This window comes from Lynx canadensis, chromosome B3 (genome assembly GCF_007474595.2).
Source record: "Lynx canadensis isolate LIC74 chromosome B3, mLynCan4.pri.v2, whole genome shotgun sequence".
NCBI classification, from domain to species: Eukaryota; Metazoa; Chordata; class Mammalia; order Carnivora; family Felidae; genus Lynx; species Lynx canadensis.
The window spans coordinates 142,123,675-142,144,621 of record NC_044308.2 but is presented as its reverse complement, the minus strand read 5'-3'; the positions used below and the strand labels follow the sequence as shown (position 1 = coordinate 142,144,621).

General features: G+C 54.7%; 1 protein-coding gene and 1 non-coding gene across 2 annotated transcripts; one reads left to right on the top strand and one right to left on the bottom strand.

The window, feature by feature from the left end:
- Nucleotides 1-856: 856 nt before the first annotated feature.
- Nucleotides 857-933, bottom strand: LOC115517535. Its single transcript, XR_003969975.1, has one exon. It is a non-coding gene; the product is annotated as a small nucleolar RNA SNORD112 (small nucleolar RNA).
- Nucleotides 934-14,487: 13,554 nt separating this feature from the next.
- RTL1 (retrotransposon Gag like 1) lies at nucleotides 14,488-18,498 on the top strand. Its single transcript, XM_030320244.1, has one exon. It carries the CDS (start codon nucleotides 14,488-14,490, stop codon nucleotides 18,496-18,498), a length of 4,011 nt encoding a protein of 1,336 aa, XP_030176104.1.
- The last annotated feature ends 2,449 nt before the right edge of the window (nucleotides 18,499-20,947 follow it).

The window sequence follows — 20,947 nt, the reverse complement described above, 5'->3', positions numbered from 1 at the left end:
AAGGAGGTGTTAGGGGCAGTTCACCGTGGGGTGCATTTCAAAGCCTGGTCCTAAGGGCTCAAGAGAAGCTGGTTGAAAGGTCACGGCCAAAGCCCCCAAGTGTAAAAGGCAGGGCCCACACAGACAGGAGCAGTAGCTCAGGCCCGCAGTGTGCCTGCAGGGGTGGGGGTGGACAAGGGGTGAGGGGAGAGGCTGGGAAGCTCCCACCCAGACCCCGAAGGGTCCTACGTGCCAGGCTAAGGCTTTTGGATCACATCCCAGAAGTTCCAGGAAGTCAGAGGGAGGATTTAAAAGCAAGACAGTGACAAGGTCAAAATGGCATTTAAGAAAGATCACACAGTGAAAATAAACTTTGCAAACCATTTAACCCAGCTACCCCACCTCCAAGAAATGGGGATAAAGGAACAGCCACGGATGTGTTTACAGACCGAGCTATAAAAAAGCTCGTTGCAGGGCTGTTAGCAATAACAAAACGGGAACGGCTCAGGTCCTTTTCAGTGGGCATCGGTTGAGCAAAATTGTATGAATTAAAACTTCGGTTCATGACGCGCTCATTCATTTGTGCAAGGATCACTTTTATTTTATGGATTCACTTTTATTTATTTGCATAAATAATAGAACAAACACCCATGAGCCTGTGACCCACCCCCACCCCCACCCAAACGACCAGGACTTTGACCAAAGCTTCTATCCGGACACATTCTCCCCCCACCCCCCCTCCCCCGCTGCCCCCCAGCACGTTTACAGCTGGGATTTTGAACAATAGGAGAGGGTCTAATCAACAATGGTGCTTACATACCCCGGAATATTAAACAGCTCTTAAAAAGAATGTAACAGCGGAGACCTATTGTCTTTTAATGGACCTCAGTATTTTGCGCAGAACTGGATTAATCATGATTCTTTGTTCATAAACACTTCGTCATCATTGGTCCAGGCTTGGCCCTCTTTTATTTTGCTAATTTATGCATCCATATATTCATTTGTGATAATGTCATAAACACTTGTGAGCTGATCCTCAGATCCCGAGCTCAGAAATTACTGACACCTGCCGCCACGCTCCGTCCCCACGGGGTAAGGACCTGGGGCTTTCAGGGCAGCGGTGAGGGGGTTAAAGCAACCCGGGTGCACGCAGATTACAGGGTACTAAGGTGTGTTCTAAGGAACGCTGTGTCGATCTTTATTATCTCCAAGCGGATGCCTGTGTGGAGACAAATGCTAAGCTACGCAGAAGGAAACGGACACTATGATGTAGTTTGCGTAAAAAATAAACAAAATCATCTATTTCAGAGATCTATTTATATACGTACATAAGTGCTCAGAAAAATATCTGGAGCCGTGCACCTGAAACTGATAACAGCGGGGGGGGGGGGGGGGGCGGGCAGAGCTGGGCTTGGGCCTGGGCCTTTGGGGGGGGGGGGGCGGGTACAGATGGCTTTAGCTTTTATGTGCAGTATTTAGTTTTTAGTAATGAGTGTATTCATTATCAGTGCATTTCTTGCATAATTAAAATAAACATTTTGTGTGGGGTTTGTTGTTTTTTTTGGGGGGGGGGTTTCCATTTGTTTGTTTGTGGGGCTTGGGTGGGGGAGGGGTTGTTTTCCTTTTTTACAAAAACAAAATGAGCATTTTGGCTGAAGGCCCAGGATCAGGCACTTACCCCCAAAACAAGCTCTGCACACATGGCGGGGGGGATTTATTTTATCCCAAAGATCATTCCGTTTTCGATTTTATATGTTCTCAAGCTGGAGCCCCGGGGCCTCCCGATGGCGTGTCAGTGACATGAGGCCAGCAGGTATGTGCCTGCCGGCTGCGATTTCGCCACCCACAGGCCCAGATCCTTCCAGAGCCGCCCAGCGGCTGTCTGCAATGCACCCATCGGGGAGGACTTTCCTTTTCGGTCTTTAAGAGGCCCCAAAAGTTAATGCCCTGGCCGGTGTTCTCGGGGATTAGCTAACCGGAATGAGAATTCCAGGAGAATTCGACACGAGATAGGCCTGGCGGAGGGGGGATGGGCGGGCCTCCGGGGAGCGGCGGCCCCTCGGCTCACATGCGTCAACAGCCGCGCAGCCTGCAGGCAGCCAGCCGGGGCCTGGCCGTGTCCTCTGACAGCGAGATTCCCGTGCAGAACCCACAGCTGCCATGGTCACCCCCCAGCTCTAATCAAGAGGGAGCGAGGCCCAAGGGCACGGGTATTTATTTCTAACCCATCTGCCCCCCTTCTTGTCCTGGGTAGCACATGGCAGCGAGGCCTCCTGTCAGAATGCCCTCTCCCCAAGACACCTCGGCTCCTGCTTGCTCGCTAAGCCTCAGACTCAACTCCCCAGGCCCCTCCACAGCTGTCTCGGCTGTCAGAATCCCCGAGCAGGCTCGGGGCTGAGTGTGCGGCAAAACCCATCCTGGTCTCGTCCGCAGATGGAGGGGCCGAGGCTCAGAGGCCTCCCCGCCCAGAACACAAAACTAAGCCAACTTTAAATCCCATCAGTCTGAGCCCTCTGTCCGGTTTCAGCCTGGCCCCCAACTGCACAGAGCCACTAACCCATCCATCGGTTAGAGTCTTCTCGCTAACACAGACAGGGACCTTCTAGAACTTTCCTCCCCCCTGCCAGGCAGAGATCTATTTTCAACCATGACTTTGTGCGGAAGAAATGTGAGCACAGGTTAACCAGCCGTCTGCCAGCTCTTAATCGCCTTTCCTGCACGCGAGGCCCTGCTGTTTATTACATAGTATTTTCTTTTGGCCTGGGTTTGGTCCCGGTGAATACTTTGGGGTATCTGTCATCGTTCTTCAGATATGAAGTATCTTACGATAAATAAAAATAAAATGTGGTACCCAGGTTGACATCACCTGCATCCACCTCGGGGCCAGGGTAATTCAACACGAAGACATTCACTCCTCCAGGAGGCTACATAAATCCAGGCAATGCCAGTACACGTCATACAGCTGACTCAGGAAAAGGCTCTCCGGATCCCAACACTGACCCCGACCGTCCCTACTCCCCTGGTCTTCCCTCTGGGTTCGATGAAAACGAGAAGGGCTTTCAAAGAGGCCGGGGACAGATGTCCCTCAAGTAAGAGTTCTTTCTATCTGTGTCGAGTGCCTACTATGTGCCAAGCGTTTTCTATTTTTATTTCACCTAAAGTGTCAAGGCAACACTTGAAGATGGCTGTCCCCATCCTACAGAAGGAGAGGGGGATTCACCGTCACTTGACCAAGGTCACCCAAGGGAGCCGGCCCTGTCTGGCCCCCAGCAGGCCCCCCGAGCCCCCATCAGAGATGCCCCGCTTGTCGGCACCCCTGTGTATCATGGTCAGAGATTTTAACACCTCCCTCGATTTCATGTAACAGAGTAACAGCATTATTCTGCGTTTCTCATCATATTCCCATATTAATGCGATGTGACCCTGTACTCCTCACTGCCTCTACCTCCCCAGAGTCTTCTATAAAGACAGGGCGCACATACCTGGTCTGCTGTGGGGTCAGCGCAGGAGGGTCCCATTCCCCTCCGGGCAGGTGTGGTATCCCGAGGGTGCAGGGGCCAGGGCTGGGCCGCACCCTGGCCTCTGGAATCCACTGACTCACTGCCCATCCAGGGGGCAGTGAGCCTCAACTGCAAAATAAAAGGCTCAGGTTAGTTCCATTCTGAGGGGTCCACACATTTGCAAATTGTCCAAATTTACAACTCAGAAAAAATAAATGCATTTTTCAGACCTTTCGATTCGATCCTGGGCCAGGCATCTGCTCCCTTTCTGGGGGAAAAGCTGTCTCACCTCCAGCCACCTGGGAGGGGGGAAAAGAGACTGCTCACAGAGTTCAGCCCGCCTCTCGGAGCCCCCCTCTCGGAGATGCCGCCTCGGGCCTCACCTGCTGCCTGCAGCCCTACTGTGTGCCAAGGGAGGGTGGGATGGCATAGCAGGCACACACTGGCACCAGGGGCAGGACAGAACGCCACGGGGGCCCCCATGGGCGGGGGCCCCAGGTGAGGGAAGGGCCAGCAGCCTGGGCAGATGCTACTTACAAGAGTCTTTCTCGGGCTCACACAAGGGACCCAGACCCCAGACTCACATCAACTCTCATGTGCATTTGCCGAGAGCCAACTGGGGGCCTGACAAGAACAGGGGTCTTGCCAAGAGCTCGGGAGTCCAGGGGGAGAGCTGAGCACGAGCACCAGCGTGGACTCGGTGGCTTGTGTGTCCACGGGAGGTGCGACCTCAGGCAGACCCAGCTGGAGAACGAGGTCAGGCCTGTGAACGATTCGAGATTTGCCCCCGAGCCTCGGGTTCCTCTTCTGGAAAACGGGGACAATAGAAGTAACACCTTCACAGGCTGTCTGGCACATAGTAAGTACTCAAGACGTAGGATGGACGTACCCGCACGTAGGAATGGGACACAGGCCTGGGAGAGAAGCAGGAAGGCAGGCTGTGGGGCGGGCTGGGGTTAGAACAGGGAAACGTGCACGCACGTCCCAAGGCCTGGACTTTCACGATTAAAGAGATAAATGTATCCGATTACTTTGTAGAAAGAAGACAGATTCCAGTCGACAAGGCGACAGGATCAGAGCTGCTGAACAAGTGCATCAAAGGTAAGACTTGTGATGGAGGTACCATGCTGACCTCCCCCCGGCGGGGGGGAAGGGGGGGGGGCTTGTTCGTGGGGTGGGGGGCGCTGTGCTGGGCAATACATGGGACAGGGGTTTGGCCGGCCGGCACTCAGGAACAAAGGTCAAAGGGATCGTTTGTCTGCAGGAAAAAAAACATGACATGGGGGACTAGGTACCTCGCTCAAACACCCGAGTGGCTATAATTAGTAGGTCCAAGGCCAGCTGTCCTGTCCCTCTGCCGACAACCAAATTAGCCAAAATGAGTTGGCAACGACCACGTGACCTTTTCAGGGCGATGGGGGCAGACACCGAGGCCCCCTCTGGTCTGGCCTCCCGTCGGGTCACGAGGCTGAGCATACAGATACCATGGAACGAAAACAGGCTCTCTGGCCGAGGTTCCCTCGGGGTCCCCAAGCGGCCACTGTCCACCCCCGACCCAGGGCACGCGTTCCTGCTTTCTCCTTCCACGGTGGAAACGGGAACACCTGACTCTGCACACCGTCTCTTCCTTCCTGAAACTGGGCTCTCTCAGTGCGGGGCAACGGGAACTCTGTCCCGGGCCAGCCGGCGAGGATGGTGCCCGACACAGAGCAGACGCCGGGGAAACATCAGTTTCGATAAATGAATTCTAACTGCCCCCGTCTGGATGGCACTCGCCTCTACCTGTGCACAGCCCACCCCTCGCTAGCTTCCCTCATCAGCCGGCTGCTGCCGGGACGCTCCGCGGTCTCGCTCCCGATGCCACGGCCACTGCTAATTAGAGCTCCGGGGCAAGTCACTTCGGCCCTGGGGCTCCGGCACACTCGCTTGCCTCACGGCGTGAGTGTGGAAATTAAAGCCGGCCCAGGCGTGAAAATGTCCTCTGAGGGCTGACCGTCCAATTACAACAGGTGTCCCAAGAGTCCTCGTGATAATCCCAGGCCTTTCCTTGTCGGGAGTGTCTCCCAGCTTACAAGGGGCCCATCCCCCCCGGGGAAGGAGTCTGCCTCCCACTCTGGCCGTACTTCCACTTGCATCAAGGCCAAGCCCCCCTCATCTCCCTCCAAGTCCACACCCCCCTTCTCCAAGAACCCTCTGCCCCGAGGCCTACAGCTCCTGGCCCGTCCACACCAGGCACAGAGGAACCCAAAGAGATTCCACTGAAACCACCCCGCTCCTCCAGCTCCAAGGTCAGACAGGATATACCACAGACAGGACCAGCCAGGCTGTGCTCCCAGGCACGACTTGCATGCGGGGACCTCTCTTTAAATGAGATAGTATGAGGATCCCCAATTTCTAACACTATCTTTAAATAGTAATGAGGACCCCCAGCTTCCGGAATTGACTCAGGGTGGGGTCGCTGAGCTCTACCTGCTCAGCCAACCCCCTCTTCTTACCGCTGCTCCCCAGGTCACCCCTCAGGCACCTCCCGGGACCCCCGAGCTATAGGAACAGAGTGAGAACACCCCCTGCCCAAGCCCTCCTTGCAGTTCTGGGTAAACTGAGGGCCCAGGAAGAGAAGGTCACGCTCAAAGTGAGCGTGGGTCCCAGGCGGGCAGCTGGCACCAGCTCCTTCCTCTGCCCGCTTGCCTTGAAAGGCAAGCGTGGCCTGGGGAGCAGCTGATTGGTCTGGCCCGTTTGGGCAACCGAAGGAAGAAGGACACTCTCATGGGTGACCCCTCTCCCGGTCCCTCCCAGGATTATTCTGGGCAGAGTGATCCAGCTAGCTGCCCCCTGGAGCTGCCAGTCAAGCGAGGAGGCAGCGGGGAGGAGGGAGGGCTGACAGGGAATCGGCCACAGGCCTACTGCTAAGTCGGGGGCGCCGCCCCTCGCCTCGAAGGGGACCCACACACAGCGGTCTGGGGCTGGAGAAGCCCTGGGGCGGCCCCCAGCTCTGCAGTAACTCCATGTCTGTCCCGAGTCACGGCCACCCCCCTCCCAGAGACTGTTTTCCCAGTGACATCTGAGGCCCAGTGCCCAGGTGAAGAGAGGGCAGAAAAACCAGCGCTGGCTGCTCTAGGTCAAGACGAGAAGGGTCTCCCAGCTGTAGGGCCCAGGAGGTCTTAATCCACAAGGCAGGGGGTGAAGAGGCCAACAGGGGCCCACAGGGGTCCACAGGACCCAGGACCCACCCAAGGTCCTCATGGGGCTCTCGGGGAGCCACCTCGGAGTCCCAACTGGCAAGCAGAGTGGGGAGAGTGACCTCACCACTGGTCTACACCAGGAGACCAAGGAGCCCCGGCCCTGGCGTAACAAGGGCACATCTTGACCTCGACGGTAGTTTAACACAGTAATCACTACCAACCTGCAGCCCTGCTGGTGTCCCTGCGTGCCCACCCCCCGTCGTGATGCTCAGCAGGTCTAGGGCAATGGAGAGAGTAAACGGGGGAGGGGGGCGTTTGTTTCAAGGGGACCTAGCTCTCAAGACCTGGTGGCTGTGTCCCTCAAACCCAAGTGGCTCCGAGGACAGCCTGGGGGCGGGCCAAGACAGGCCAGGATCCTCACCCGGCCCCAGCCCTAACAACCATTCTGACAACCCAGAAGGCCAAGGCTACGGGGGCCGGTGCTGGTGTCTGAGAGGGAGGAAAGAAAGGGGAGCACCTGTCAGAGGACCCCCCCCGCCGTGGTCCCTCGTTTCCCCTCTGCCCTCCCGTCTCCTCTTTCTAGGCTCTCCACCTTCCTCCTCAGCAACTCGGGCTGCACACCCCCCCTCCCTGTCCTCACCTCTCCCCCGATCCCCGCCCCAGGCTCAACTCTGCTCCTAAATACCCCACATCTCCTCTTCCAAGCTCTATTTTTAAAATCAGATTTCCTTTACTGTACAAGTGAGCTGACACGAGGAGGTATTCGCGGAGGGATTGGCCCCCCCCCGCAACCCCCCCCACACCCAACCCTTCATAGACTCACGCTGGCGGCCTTGACCCGATGGGCCACTTGCTCAGCAGCAAGCAGGGAGCTGACCTGGCCGAGAAGGCTCTCGGCACTGAAGGTGGTGAGGCCGGGGTGTCTGTCTGTGAGTGTCGGGGGGAAGAGGGTCTGACTCAAAGACCTCAAGGGTGCTTCTGACCCAGACCAGGTGCACTAAATCCCGAGTTTTATTTATTTTTCATTCTTTTTTTTTTTGCTAAGGTGGGGATTGCCAGATCAGTAGACAGATATTTCTTCAAGAAATTGTCTTGAGGTCTGAGACCTCAGCATTTATCGAGCTACATTTGTCAGACCAACACTATTACCTCTGGAGAGCCCAGAGAAGAGGTAGGGCAGCCTCTGGACTCTCCAACTATAGCAGATGGACATTTGGAGGGCAGGAGTCAGAAGGAAGCCCGTAGCCACCTTAGAAAGTCAGACGTGGTGGGGGGTGGGGGGGGGGCAGAGGCACCTGCGCTTTGCAAAACAATGCTCCAACAATGCCCAAAGTCCTCCCCAAGGGACAGGCACCTGAGCCCAGCGGAGCCTCGAAAGAGACACTCGCCAGCAGTAGAGGGAGATCCCTGATCTTGGCCCCCCCAGGACCCTGCACTCACCTCCAGTGCGACATCTGACATGAGGGTGTGGTCCTCTTCTCCTTGCTAGGGACGTTCTGCAAGGCAAGATTGTTTCCAATTCTTCCCGTCTCAGGGAGCGCACACAGTGCCTGGCCCAGAAAAAAGAATCGGGACATGTTGCTGTAATGAATTAATGAAATGTAGACAGAGGGACTAGCTTAACAACATAAAAAGAGCCAGGACTCTAAAATTAAGATGGGTTTAGAGGCAGGAAGGAAGAAACCCGGTCTTTGAGGAGTAAAGTGTGAAAGGAGCAAAGAACTGCATCTAGAAATTGGGGAGGGTGAAAATTGTTGCTTTCGTGCAAAGGAACTGAAGCTTTATTTTCTAAGCACTTGAAGAGCAAGTGTAAAGATTTTCTTAATGCAACAAATATCTGGTCCAATTTTCGTTTCATGCTCAGGCATTTGGATTTTATGCCTTAGACATGAAATTCGCAAGGTTTTACAAACACCGTGATTGAAGATACTGAGATGTTGATACATGTTGTTAGTGATGAAAATAGAGGAAAAGATTTTAAGCGGGATTCTAGGAATAGATGTGGCGTTGGGGGGGGGGGGGTCTTTATTTTGAGGAGTGACTAGAACCAGTTTCTAGATCATGCTAAGGAGTCTGGATTCTTGCCAAAGGGTCTTAAGAAATGTGATGGTGAGATTTTTGCTTGTGGAAGATAAATCTGCAGGAAAAAAACGTGAAAAAATGTATTTTAAGGCTAACAGCTTTGGACTTTATAACACAGGGAACATTGAAAACCTGTAAATACAAAAGCAACAGCCACGAATTTAAGTATCCTGCAAAAACCTTTGCACTTTCTATCTCGAGGGGTGCCAATGTCTGGCTTTCAGAGGTTTGACGGATGTCAACACCAAAACTGAAACACTCCAATCGTAAGAGTTATATGATCAACGCTGGGATCACGCAAAGAAATTTGAAATTTATTTTGAGGCTCTAACTTGACTGGAGTTCTGTCCATGCCTAGAAATTTGGTTTTAGCCAATGAAAAGTTCTAAGAGAGTGACACGGTAAGAGTTTTCTGTGGTTGATAAATACTATGCAGAGAAATTACAAAATAAAATTCACATTTTGTGCTAAGAATTTGGACTTTTATTCCATAATTTCACAATTAAGAGACACTGTTAAGCTTTTAAGAAGGAATTACAGGATCAAATTTTATATGCCGTGCTAGGAAGTGTGAACTTTATTTTAAGGGATGACAAGATCGAATTTTTATATCATGCTAATAAGTTTGGATTTAAGCCAATGAAGGGTTCACAGGAATGACGGGATGAGATTTGGGTTTTTTTTATAGACCAGTCTGCAGATAAATTACATGGTAAAATGTTGCATTTTATGTTAAGTAGTTGGGACGTTATGTTACGGGCAATGCAGAAACCTTGGAACGTCTTAAATTGGGAGTTACATGATCAAACTTATGCATTTTGGCGGAGCTACAAGACTGGGTTTTTATGGTAAAGATAATATGATCAGATTTTTATAACATGCCAAGGAGATGTGATTTTATGTGAGAGCATTTCATCTTGGGGAGGGATATGATCTCATTTTTGAACCCTCATGCAGAGGCGGCTGGATTTTAGCCAGTAAAGGGTTTTAAGGAGTGACTGATGAGAGTTTCGTCTGCGGGGGAATTAGCTGGTCAAATGTATTTTATGCTAAGGTGTCTGGATTTGATGAACCAGATAAAGAGCACGCATCGGCAGCTCAGAGAAGGTACCCCTCGGCCCAAGTGCGCCCTGTCTGCACTTTATGCTGAACCAACCGGATCATTTATAGCAAGTTAGTATAGAGGCGGGGCAGGTCTTAGGCAGAGGTTCTATGACTGAGTTTACATAGCGCGCTGAGGAGCTTGGACCTATTTTGAGGAACGACGGGAATACATATTTGTGCTGTGCTAAGGAATTTGGATTTGGGCCATTCAGAGATTTTAAGAGAGTGACATGGTAAGATTTCTGTGTTTGATAAGAGTAGTCTGCAGACATCGGAGAGCAAATTTTGCTAAGGAGTTTAGATCTTATCTCATAGGTGATCAAGCGATCTTATAAGGCATTAAGCATAAATTACAAGACCAAATTCGTGCACCTTGCAAGGAAGTGCGACCTTTTACTTTGAGGAGTGACACGGTCAACTTTTTATATAATGCTTAGAGGCTTGGAATTAAGCCAATAAACTTCAAAACTAAGTTTAAGAAGTGTCCTGCCTGGAAAGATTTGGGGATTTATATCCATCAGTTTGCAGATACATTACACGGTAAAACTTTTTATTTTATGCTAAGTGATTGGAACTTGATATCAGAAGCAATGAAAAGAAACTTTCGTAAGTTTGAATAGAGCAGTTACGGGACAACTTTTATGTATCCTGACAAAAGTTTGACCTTTGATGCTAAGGCATATGAAGATCAGGTTTTTGTAACATGCCAAGGGTATTAGATTTTACATTGAAAACAAGAAAGGTGAATGATTTAATCAGTTATATCCTCAAATCTGTAAATATGTTAAGACGTATTGACTTATAATAAAAGGGGCAGAATCTAAGGGCACCTGAGTGGCTCAGTCGGTTAAGTGTCTGACTTTGGCTCAGGTCACCATCTCACCGTTCGTGAGTTCAAGCCCCGCCTCAGGCTCCGTGCTGACAGCTTGGAGCCTGGAGGCTGCTTGGGATTCTGTGTCTCCCTCTCTCTCTGCCCCACCCTCCTTGTGTTCGGTCTCTCTCTCAAAAATAAGTAAACGTAAAAAAAAAATTTTTTTTAAGGGTATAATCTAGTTTTTAAATTTTCTGGCTAAGGAGTTTACATTTTAACCAATATAGGGTCTTAAAGATTTTAAGAGACATACTGAGATTTTATATTTAAAATTTTAAACAGTAAAGAGTCTTTAAAGTTTTAAGAGCGATATAGATTTTATATTTGAAATTTTTAATTTTAGCCAATTTAAATTTTTCAATTTTAAGATTTAACTTTAAGCCAACTTAAATTTTTAAGTTTTAAAAATTTTTTTTTTAATGTTTATTCATTTTTGACAGAGAAGAGACAGAGAGACTGAGTGTGAGTGGGGGAGGGGCAGAGAGAGAGGGAGACACAGAATCCCAAGCAGGCTCCAGGCTCTGAGATGTCAGCACAGTGCCCGACATGGGGGGCTCGAACCCACAAACTGTGAGATCGTGACCTGAGCCAAATCAGACGCTCAGCCAACTGAGCCACCCAGGTGCCCCTATTTTATTTTTTAGAGAAAGAGAGAGAGAGAGAGACAGAGTATGAGCAGGGGAGGGTCAGAGAGAGAGGGAGACACGGGATCCGAAGCAGGCTCCAGGCTCTGAGATGTCAGCACAGAGCCGGACACAGCCCTCGAACCCATGAATGGTGAGATCATGACCTGAGCCATGTCAGACACCCAACTGACTGAGCCACCCAGGTGCCCCTAAAATTTTGATTTAAAGTTTAGCCAATAAAATGTTTTTAAAGTTTTAAGACCTATACAGGTTTCATGTTTAAAATTTTAAATTTTTGCCAATTTAAATTTTTCAATTTTAAATTTTATCCAATAAAGAGTTTTAAGGGTTTTAAGAGAGATAGATATCATTTTAAATTTTAATTTAAAATTTTAGCCAACACATTTTAAATGTTAGCCAATAAAGGGTTTCAACAGTTTTAAGACATGCACAGATTTTATATCTGAAATTTTAAATTTTAGCCAACTCAAATTTTTCCATTTTAAAATTTAAATTTCAGCCAATTCAAATTTTCAAGTTTTAAGTTTTGGCCAATAAAGGGTTTTAAGAGACGTAAGGGGATTTTGATTTCTAATAGATGAGTCTGCAGATGAATTAGTCAAATTGTATATTTCAATCAGAACTTTACATTAGGAACTTGGAATCGTACTATTATAGCAAATGCCTTATAGGACTTCAACGAGGACAAATGAGTTAATGTAGGTACTGTGCTATGTGTATATTGTGGCATTGGTGATGGTGACGATGGCGATGGTGACAATGGTGATGGTGATGATGGTGAAGGTGACGATGGCGATGGTGATGATGGTGATAGTGACGATGGTGATGATGGTGATGGTGGCGATGGTGGCGATGGCGACAATGGCGATGGTGATGGTGGTGATGGTGACAATAGCGATGGTGCCGATGGCAATGGTGACGGTGGCGATGGTGACAATGGCAATGGTGACAATGGTGATGGTGACGATGGCGATGGTGACGATGGCGATGGTGACAATGGTGATGGTGACGATGGCAACAATGGCGATGGTGATGGTGGCGATGGTGACAATGGCGATGGTTATGATGGTGACGGTGAAGATGGCGATGGTGACGCGATGATGACGATGGTGATTATACATAACTGGTGCATCATGGTAAAAAATGTAATTTCTACCTTGAGGAATGACATGTGCAGAATTTATTATTCTAAGGCCTTTACATTTTATTTTATTTTATTTTATTTTATTTTATTTTATTTTATTTTATTTTTAAATTTTTTTTAACGTTTATTTATTTTTGAGACACAGAGAGACAGAGCATGAACGGGGGAGGGTCAGAAAGAGGGAGACACAGAATCGGAAGCAGGCTCCAGGCTCCGTGCTGTCAGCACAGAGCCCGACGCGGGGCTCGAACTCACAGACCGTGAGATCGTGACCTGAGCGAAGTCGGACGCTCAACCGACTGAGCCACCCAGGCACCCCGAAGGCCTTTACATTTTAGCCAAGAAATGATTTTGGTGAATTTCTGTGTCAGGAATTTTTACGCTAAAAGGTTTGGATTTCATATTGTGAACAGTAAATAAACAACAAAACCTTTTAATCAGAGGCTCTGCAGGATCGAATTTAACAGTCACGCTAACAAGAATGTACGTAATTTTGAGAAACAGCAGATCAGAATCGCATATCTTGTAGGGAAGTTTGGATTTTAGCCAATGAGGGAATGCTTTTTTTTTTTCCTAATAGATGGGCCCCGTGGCTAAGAAGGAAACTGACAAGTAACAAAAGGTGTTAAATGTAGACAGAGCGGTAACCACAGAACTAATCTTTCGGATAACCAGAATTCAATTTGCTCTCCCAGCGGAGAAGAAATGTGCAAATAACCCCAAACCAAAACATCGCTTTAAATTCAGCCTCAGCCCACTAAAACCACCCATGACTCAACTTTCAAAATTCCCTTCCAAGACAATTAGAGGTCAGAGACACCTCATGCCCTTCCCTGTCCCACCCCTTACTCACTACCCCAGCTCTACTAGAGACACTGAGGTGGGGGAGAAACCAGCCAGCAGCGGAGTGGGGGGGGGGGGGGGCGGGGAGGGTGGTCCGCTAGAGGGAAAAACCAGCCTGCCTGGTAAGACCGGAGGGGCATGTACACATGTCTGCACACGCAGAATTGATCCCTGAACTCCCCCAAAGAGAGGCTGATCTTGGGAAAGTGGCAGTTTTAGGAGGGGCGGGGACCAGATCTGCAGATCTCCCTGACAGCTCAGAGATGCGGACATTGGAAACTGAACAAAGAGTAAGAGAAATCAGCCAAACATCTGAGTTAGAACCCAGTCACACGCGTGCAAGTCTCTGGCGCACAGTAGGGTTTTTGTAGACGTGTACGGGGGAAAAATGAAAGCCAACTTGTCTCTATCTGCCCTTCCCCCAGCACCAGCCCAATATCTACTGTGAATCTGAGGGAGGAAGTGAGAGCTATTTTTGGCTGCTGACCCAACTGATGGGATTGGGGCCAACCTGCCCATTTCCACCCCCCCCCCCACTTCCCCTGACCTTGTTAAACAGTTGGCATCAGCTAGCTAGAGATTCCCACCTCACAACCAGGGGGGGCCGGGCTTGCTCCGGGATGGCACTGACATATGACCTCTGTGACTTCTGGGTGACCAGAGAAGGGAGGGAGGGTTGACCAGGCACGTATGCCAGGGGCAGATGAAGCGGCCAGAGCATCCTGCCAGGTTGTCTGCCTGCCACGGCGGCCGCTCTGGGCCTACTGCTTCACGGAATTTATGGGCTGTGAATTTCTCACAGCCGTGGGGGGGAAGCAGGCGGGCCAGATAGGCCCAGTAAGCCTAGGAGAATAGGGAGAAGGTCCGGGGCGGACAGATATTCTCTCCTGGGGCTCCCTAAGTTGGGCATGGGAGGCTCTCCCCAGTTTCTCTCTGTTCTGATGAGCCGGGCCTCTGACTTGGCCCAGAGAACCTAACCTTGACCCCGTGAGTCCCTAAACAGCTGCCTTTACTCCCCCCACCCCCCCCCCCCACGCCTCCCACTCCCAGGTTCTGATCGCTGCGGTCCCAGTCGCTGACCGGACGCGTCACAACCTTACCAGTCTTCAGAGAACACTCCTTTCCATCCGACGAAATGATAGAACCCTCTGAAGACTCATTTGAGACGATGATGGAGCGTAAGAATCCATCATCAAAACAAATGGAGTCCTCCGAGGGCTCATCCAACACCACCGTGGAGACATCAGGCAGCGGCGCGAGGGAGGCGGAGGGGCCGGCCAGGGGCCCGGCCCAAGAAATCAAAGAGCTGCCCATTGATCTCCGCCAAGACATGGAGGGGCCATCCAGTGGCCCACGTAGGGAAATAAAGGATCCACCCAATGACCTACTCCAAGACCTGGAGGAGTCACGCAATGGTTCACGTCAGGAAGTGGGGGATCCGTCCAGCGAGGCACCTGGCGGGATGGAAGGAGCATCAGACGACCCATGGGGAGCCCAAGACGAAGAAGCCGACGACACTGACCTGGCCAGCGCGAGAGAGGAGGGGCCCCTCGAGGAGGATTCCGAGACTTCGGAGTTCATGGCCACGGTGAGATCCATCATCTCGCTGTACCTCCGCATGCAAGACCTCAGAGAGCAACAAAGAGTGGCGGAAGAGATCTTGATGAAAGGCATCCACGCAGGCCACCTGCCCGTCCCGTCCCGCTTCTCTGGCGATCGCAGGGAATACCACGAGTTCATCGTGCTCTGCCAGCTGATCCTGCAGAGCTACCCGAGAATGTTCTGCAACGACCGGCTGCGGGTGGGGTACGTCATCTGCCACCTCTCGGGCATGGCCTTAGAGTGGGCCACAGCGCTGGTGCAAGAAGGCAGCCCCCTGATCGACGACTTCCCGGCCTTCCTAGAGGCCATGTCAGGTATGTTCGAGTACCGACAGGCACTGCGTGTGGCGGAAGACGCCATGTTCAACATCAGGCAGGGGACTCGCACCGCCACGGAGTACATCAACGAGTTCCAGGGCCTGGTACCCACCTTGGGCTGGTCGGATGAAGTCCTGCAAGCCCACCTGTGCCAGGGGCTCAACGAGGAGATCCGGCATTATCTGTTCAGGGTCCCTCAGCCGGATTCGCTGGACAGCCTGATCGTGCTCGTCCTGCAGATCGAAGAGAAGCTGGCAGAGAGGAGGGCAATGCTCAGGCTGCCCCCAGAGGCCCGCCCGCGGAACCTGACCTGGGTCGACTCACCTGCCCCAGAGAGGTGGATGGTGAGCAGCTGGCTGTCCCGTGACCGCCGCCCCGTCATCAGCCGCGACCATCTCTTCATGCTGCTCCTGATCAGAGTGAACCCCTACCACAGTGTCGCGGTTCAGGCCCTGGTGGACTCGGGGGCAGGCGGCAACTACATGGATGAGAGGTTTGCCCAAGAGCACTACGTCGAGCTCTACGAGAAGCCCTATCCGCAGATGGTCCAAAGCGTGGACGGCTCGCTGGTCGGCAACGAACCTGTCTGGCTCCACACGGAGCCCCTGGTGTGCATTCACCAGAACCACCAGGAGCCCATCGAATTCGACATCGTTCCGTCCCCCAACTTCTCCGTGATACTAGGCGTCAACTGGCTCAGGACCCACAGCCCCGAAGTCGACTGGATCAAAGGCCGCTGCACCTTCCACTCTCCCTACTGTCTGCAGAAGTGCTTCCGCCCGCCCCCGCCATGCATCGCGCTGGAAAGACAGGCCATAAGCCTGCTGCCCGGACTGCCGCCCCTGTACTCCGACCTGGCCGACGTGTTTAACCCGAAGGAAGCAGATGATGAGACTTCCGACCAGCCAAGCTCAGACGGATCCGATGATCTTTCTGAATCAGAGCCCTCTGAGCTTCAGCAGGCTGGAGACAGTGATCACAGCGAGACCTTTTACGAATGTCCTTCCATCGCGCCGTGGGAACCTGTGGGTGCCAGGGTGCGAGAAAGCGCCAGGCCGCGGGATGAATACTGGGACCCGCAGGACATGCTGACCAACAGACAGGACTATGTACAGATGATCCCAGAACTGTTCGACCAGTTACACGGAGCGACATGGTTCACAAAGCTGGAGCTGCGGGGCACCATCGTGGAGGAAAGCGCGAGCATTCGCCAAGCGGAAGATGTATGGAGAACGGCGTTTGGTTTCGAGCCTCAAGAGACAGAGAGTTACCAGCCCTTCCCGCTATCCTCAGACCCTACCATCCCGCAGGACGTGGTCCACTTTATCCTAAAGGACATGCTAGGCTACTTCGTGCTCTCCTACGGGCAGGACGTCCTGATCTACTCCATGAGCCAGGAGGAGCACTTTCAGCACGTGCGACAAGTCCTGGTCCGTTTCCGCCACCACCGCGTCTACTGCTCCCTGGACAGAAGCCAGTTCCACCGACACACCGTCGAGTTCCTGGGGTTCGTCATAACCCCCAAAGGGGTGAGGCTAAACAAGAGGATTGTGACCACCGTGACAGGCTACCCCACCCCTGGCTCTAAGAAGTCCCTGCAACACCTGATCGAATTCATCTTCCCCTACCGGCACTTTGTGGAGCGCTTCGCCACCATCGCGGAGCCGCTGGCCCGGCAGCTGCTGACCAGCGACGCGTTCTCCTGGGGGGACGAGGAGCAGGAGGCCTTCGAGTGCCTGAAGCGGGCTTTCCGCAAGGCGCCCCTCCTGCACCACCCCAAGCCGCAGAACCCCTTCTACTTGGAAACGGGAGCCACCAAGACGGCTCTGCACGCCTCCCTCGTCCAAATAGACGACCAAACCGGCAAGAGGGTCTCCTGCGCCTTCTACTCGCGCAACATCTCGGCTATCGAAGTGGCCTACTCTCAACTGGAGATGAAGATCCTTCCAATAAGGGCTGCCTTCACGGTATGGTGCCGCTACCTGGAGAACACCGAGGAGCCCATCATGATCCTTCTCAACACAGAGGATCTAGCCTCTCTGAATAATGACAGGCTCACCGTACTTCTCCCCGGCCATTGGGTCTTCTTCTTCTCACACTTCCACTTCGACGTCATGGAGCGCCCCGAGCAAGACGGGGGCCGGCCTCTGCCGCCCGCGAGAAACCTCAACCGACGGCCTTTCCGGCGCAACACCGCCGCCCGGGCAAGGCCGCCGTTCGCGACGGGGGGCGCCCCCCGGGGGCAGTCGCTAGACTCCGGGGAGGAGGAGGAGGAGGAGGAGGAGGAGGAGGAGGAGGAGGAGAACGAAGACGCACCTAAGCAGGACGCACCGACCGGGCGGAACCTGCAGCAAGAGTTCCTGGCCCTGATACCCATCGACCAAATCCTCAACAGCTTCCTCGCCCACTTCAGCGTGGCCCAGATCAGGGCGGTCCTTCTGCATTTCTTCCGAGGCCTCCTGTTCTGGAAGGACACCCTGGCCGTGGCGGCCCTCCTCGTGCTGCTGAGGCTGAAGCGCCGCCTCTCCCCGCGGCCCGCCCCCCCGGCGCTGGCCCGGCCCCCCAGGCGCTGGCTGCGCCTCGGCCAGGCCGCGGCCCTCTTCGCGGGCAGCGGCATCGCCACCGCCGCGGCTCAGCTCCTCGCCCAGGTGCCCCGCCCCGTGGGCACCAGCGCCGTCCCGGCCGAGGAGCTGGGCGGGCTGCTCCCGGGCCCCCAGCGGGCCCTGCGCCCCCTGACCCTCCGGGGCCTGCGGTTCGCGCCCGGCTTCTGGCTGATGCTGTGCGAGTCCTTCGGGGTCAGAGTCGGCCCCCCGGGGGGCGCCCGCCCCCTCCCGGGAGGGCCCCGCCACCTGGAGCTGCACGTCGGCGATGAGGATGTCGTCTCGCGAGAAGCCCTGCAAGACGACCTGCAACGTTACCGTCAGTGTGGCCTGCATGACGGCCTGCAAGACACCTCGCAGGACGAGCCGGAGAGCGACGTGCGCGAGGCGGCCCTGCGGCCCCGCCGACACCTGCCCGCGCCCTCTGAGGTCCTCGCCTTCCTGAGCCGACAGCTGCCCCGGGCCCTCTGCGGCGCCGGCGGGCGGCCCACCCCCCTGGGCCAGGAGCAGGCGGCCAGGGCCCTGATCCGCTTTCTGACCGCCGTCTACACGCCGGCGGGCCAGCCCCGGGAGGGCGCGAGGCTGGAGGAGCCGCCGGCTGGCGAGGACGACGCGAGCCCCGAGTGAAGCCCTCCGCTCCTCCGCCCCGCGCCCGACCACCACCACCGAGTCTCCTTCCAGCCTCCCCCGTGCCTCGGCCTGCTTCGCTCGCATCCGGCGACGGCCCCCGCCCCACTCCTGCCACTCCTGACCCAAGGGGAACCCCCTCGAGAAGGGCAAACATTTCGAGAAGGGCGGCATCGTCTGTGGCAACAGCAACGGGCTATCCAACCATCAGAGACCCAGAGAGCCGGCTCAGGGCCACACAACCACAGTCCCGTCTGAACTGCCCGGGGTCCCAGGCTTGCAGCCGGGAGTGACGTCAATGAGGGAGACAGCAGTGGTGAGCAGACGACCCCATGACCCAAGGCCAGGTGAAGACTCAGGCACAGCAGACGCAGCCAAGCAAGCAGGGGCCGGGGACCCGCCCCCCCCCCCCCGGAGTGACGAGTGGCCACCATGAGCCACCCTGGGACACTGACCTCGCGGGCTCCACTGACTTCTTCTCCCTCCGCCGCCGGTGCCGCTGCTCCCCTGGGCCCCCATCCCCCCGCCCCCACCCCCCACCCGCGCTCACACCTCGTGGAGCGCCGTGGCACCTCCCTCGCCCACCCCGCTGCAAAGCCAGCCCACCCCCCTGCAAAGCCAGCCCACCCTCCACCCTCCGGTTCAGCTCCCTTGACGCTGACTCTGCCTGGCCCTGAGCTCTGCCCTTACCTGGACGGTTCCTCTCCACAGAACGTCCGACGTACCAGTACTCACCGAACTTGCGTCCTCGAGAGTCCCCGGGACTCCCAGGACACCGAGGGGGCGACCTCACTTGGTGGGGCTCCCTCTCCCCTCCCGGTGCCGACAGCACAGGGGCCCGGAGGTCCACGGTGGCGGGGGGGGGGGGGGGGTGGTGGGCCAAGAGAGACTGAGGAAGGCCCCAACCACCCAGTGGACTGTGCTAAGCCAGCTAGCTCCTACCAGACCGCCGCTCTCTGCCACGGGGAGGAGACCCCCCCCCGCCACCTTCCCACCCCTAAAATAAAGCAAAATAAAAGATTATCTGACTCTGTGGTTTGTTCTGAAGGTGGAGGACAGGTAGGGCAGGATGGAGGAGGGGGACAAGTGGAAAGGGGGAGTCTGGGCCCTCCCCCTAAACAGGCCCCACCGCGTGCCAGGAACACAAGCTGGGATGGGGGTGGGACCCCGGGAGCTGCCTCCCCCTGGGGGTCGAGTCTCATCTCTTGCCTGGGCCTTTCCACCTACATGAGACCACTCTCAGTGGAGGCCAAGATCACAGTGCCCTGGAAGTGGCATAATGGCTGTTGGGGGAAAGGGTGGGACGGGGGGGGGGGGGGGGGATTGCCCTGGGAAGGGGAGGGGGCTCCAGGGGGAGCGCAGAAGGGAGGATGGCACTCACTCACTCATTCAGCCCACAGTCCCACATACCCTGCCTGGCCTCAGCTCCCCATCCAGCGGCAGCCTCTGACCCCCAAGAACAGAGCTGCCCCCACCTTCCACACCGGGCAGCTGGGGCGTGGTGGAAAAAGCCGGGACCACCCCCTGCATAGCCTGGACCCTCACCTGTCATGTCACCCACCCCTCCCGCCAGGTCGGGATCTGCTCCTGACTCTGCCCGTGACGGCGGCACCATGAGATCACCAAGCAGATCTCAGGTTCAAAGGTCAGGGGCTCTGCAGGAGTCTGACACCCCGTCTCCCTTACTGGCCCTCCCCTCCTCACCCCATCCTAAGGAAAACCATGTCCCTCACTGACGCCCAGAGTTCTGCAGGCCCTCCGGCGGCACGCGGGGCTCACGTTCTGTGCCCTCACTGGTCCCCAGGGGCGACTGGCCGTCGCCCACCCATCCATCCATCCGAGGCATCTACCCCTGATAGCAGCACCAAGAGATCATGGTCAGGATCCCCAAGTGCAAAGCCAGGGGCTCAGCGATGCATCCCCACCCCAACCCCCACTGGCCGGCTGCACACCCCTCCCCCTGCCTCAGTTCCCTCATCTGTCGCTGGACCCTGCAGGGCCACTATGAAGACTCAAGGCTCACAGAAGAAGTGCTCGGCACAGCCAGCACTCAGGGCTCCTGTCCTCCACCGCAGCCCCTGTGCGTGGACTTCTTAGGAGCCTTAATCAGGATAAACGTAGGCGAACCAAGGCCCAAAGAGGGCAGGCAACCTGCTGGTGGCTGCAGAAGAGTCAGGAACGGACAAAGCCGGGACTGGGAACCCTCCCTGGTGGCCTCCGCTCTGTCACCGTGGGCTGTTCCACCCCTGCTGTGCCCACCGCACTCTGCCACTGTCACGGTGCCCTGCAACAACCCCCTCAAACAGCTGACATCATGGCGCCCTAGGAGCCACGTCTGTCTGTCTGTCTGCCCACCTGGCATCTTCCCCTGACAGTGGCCCCAAGAGGCCACAACTGGGTCCTAAGGCCAAAGACTCAGCAGCAAGACCCCAGCATCTCCGTCAGTGGC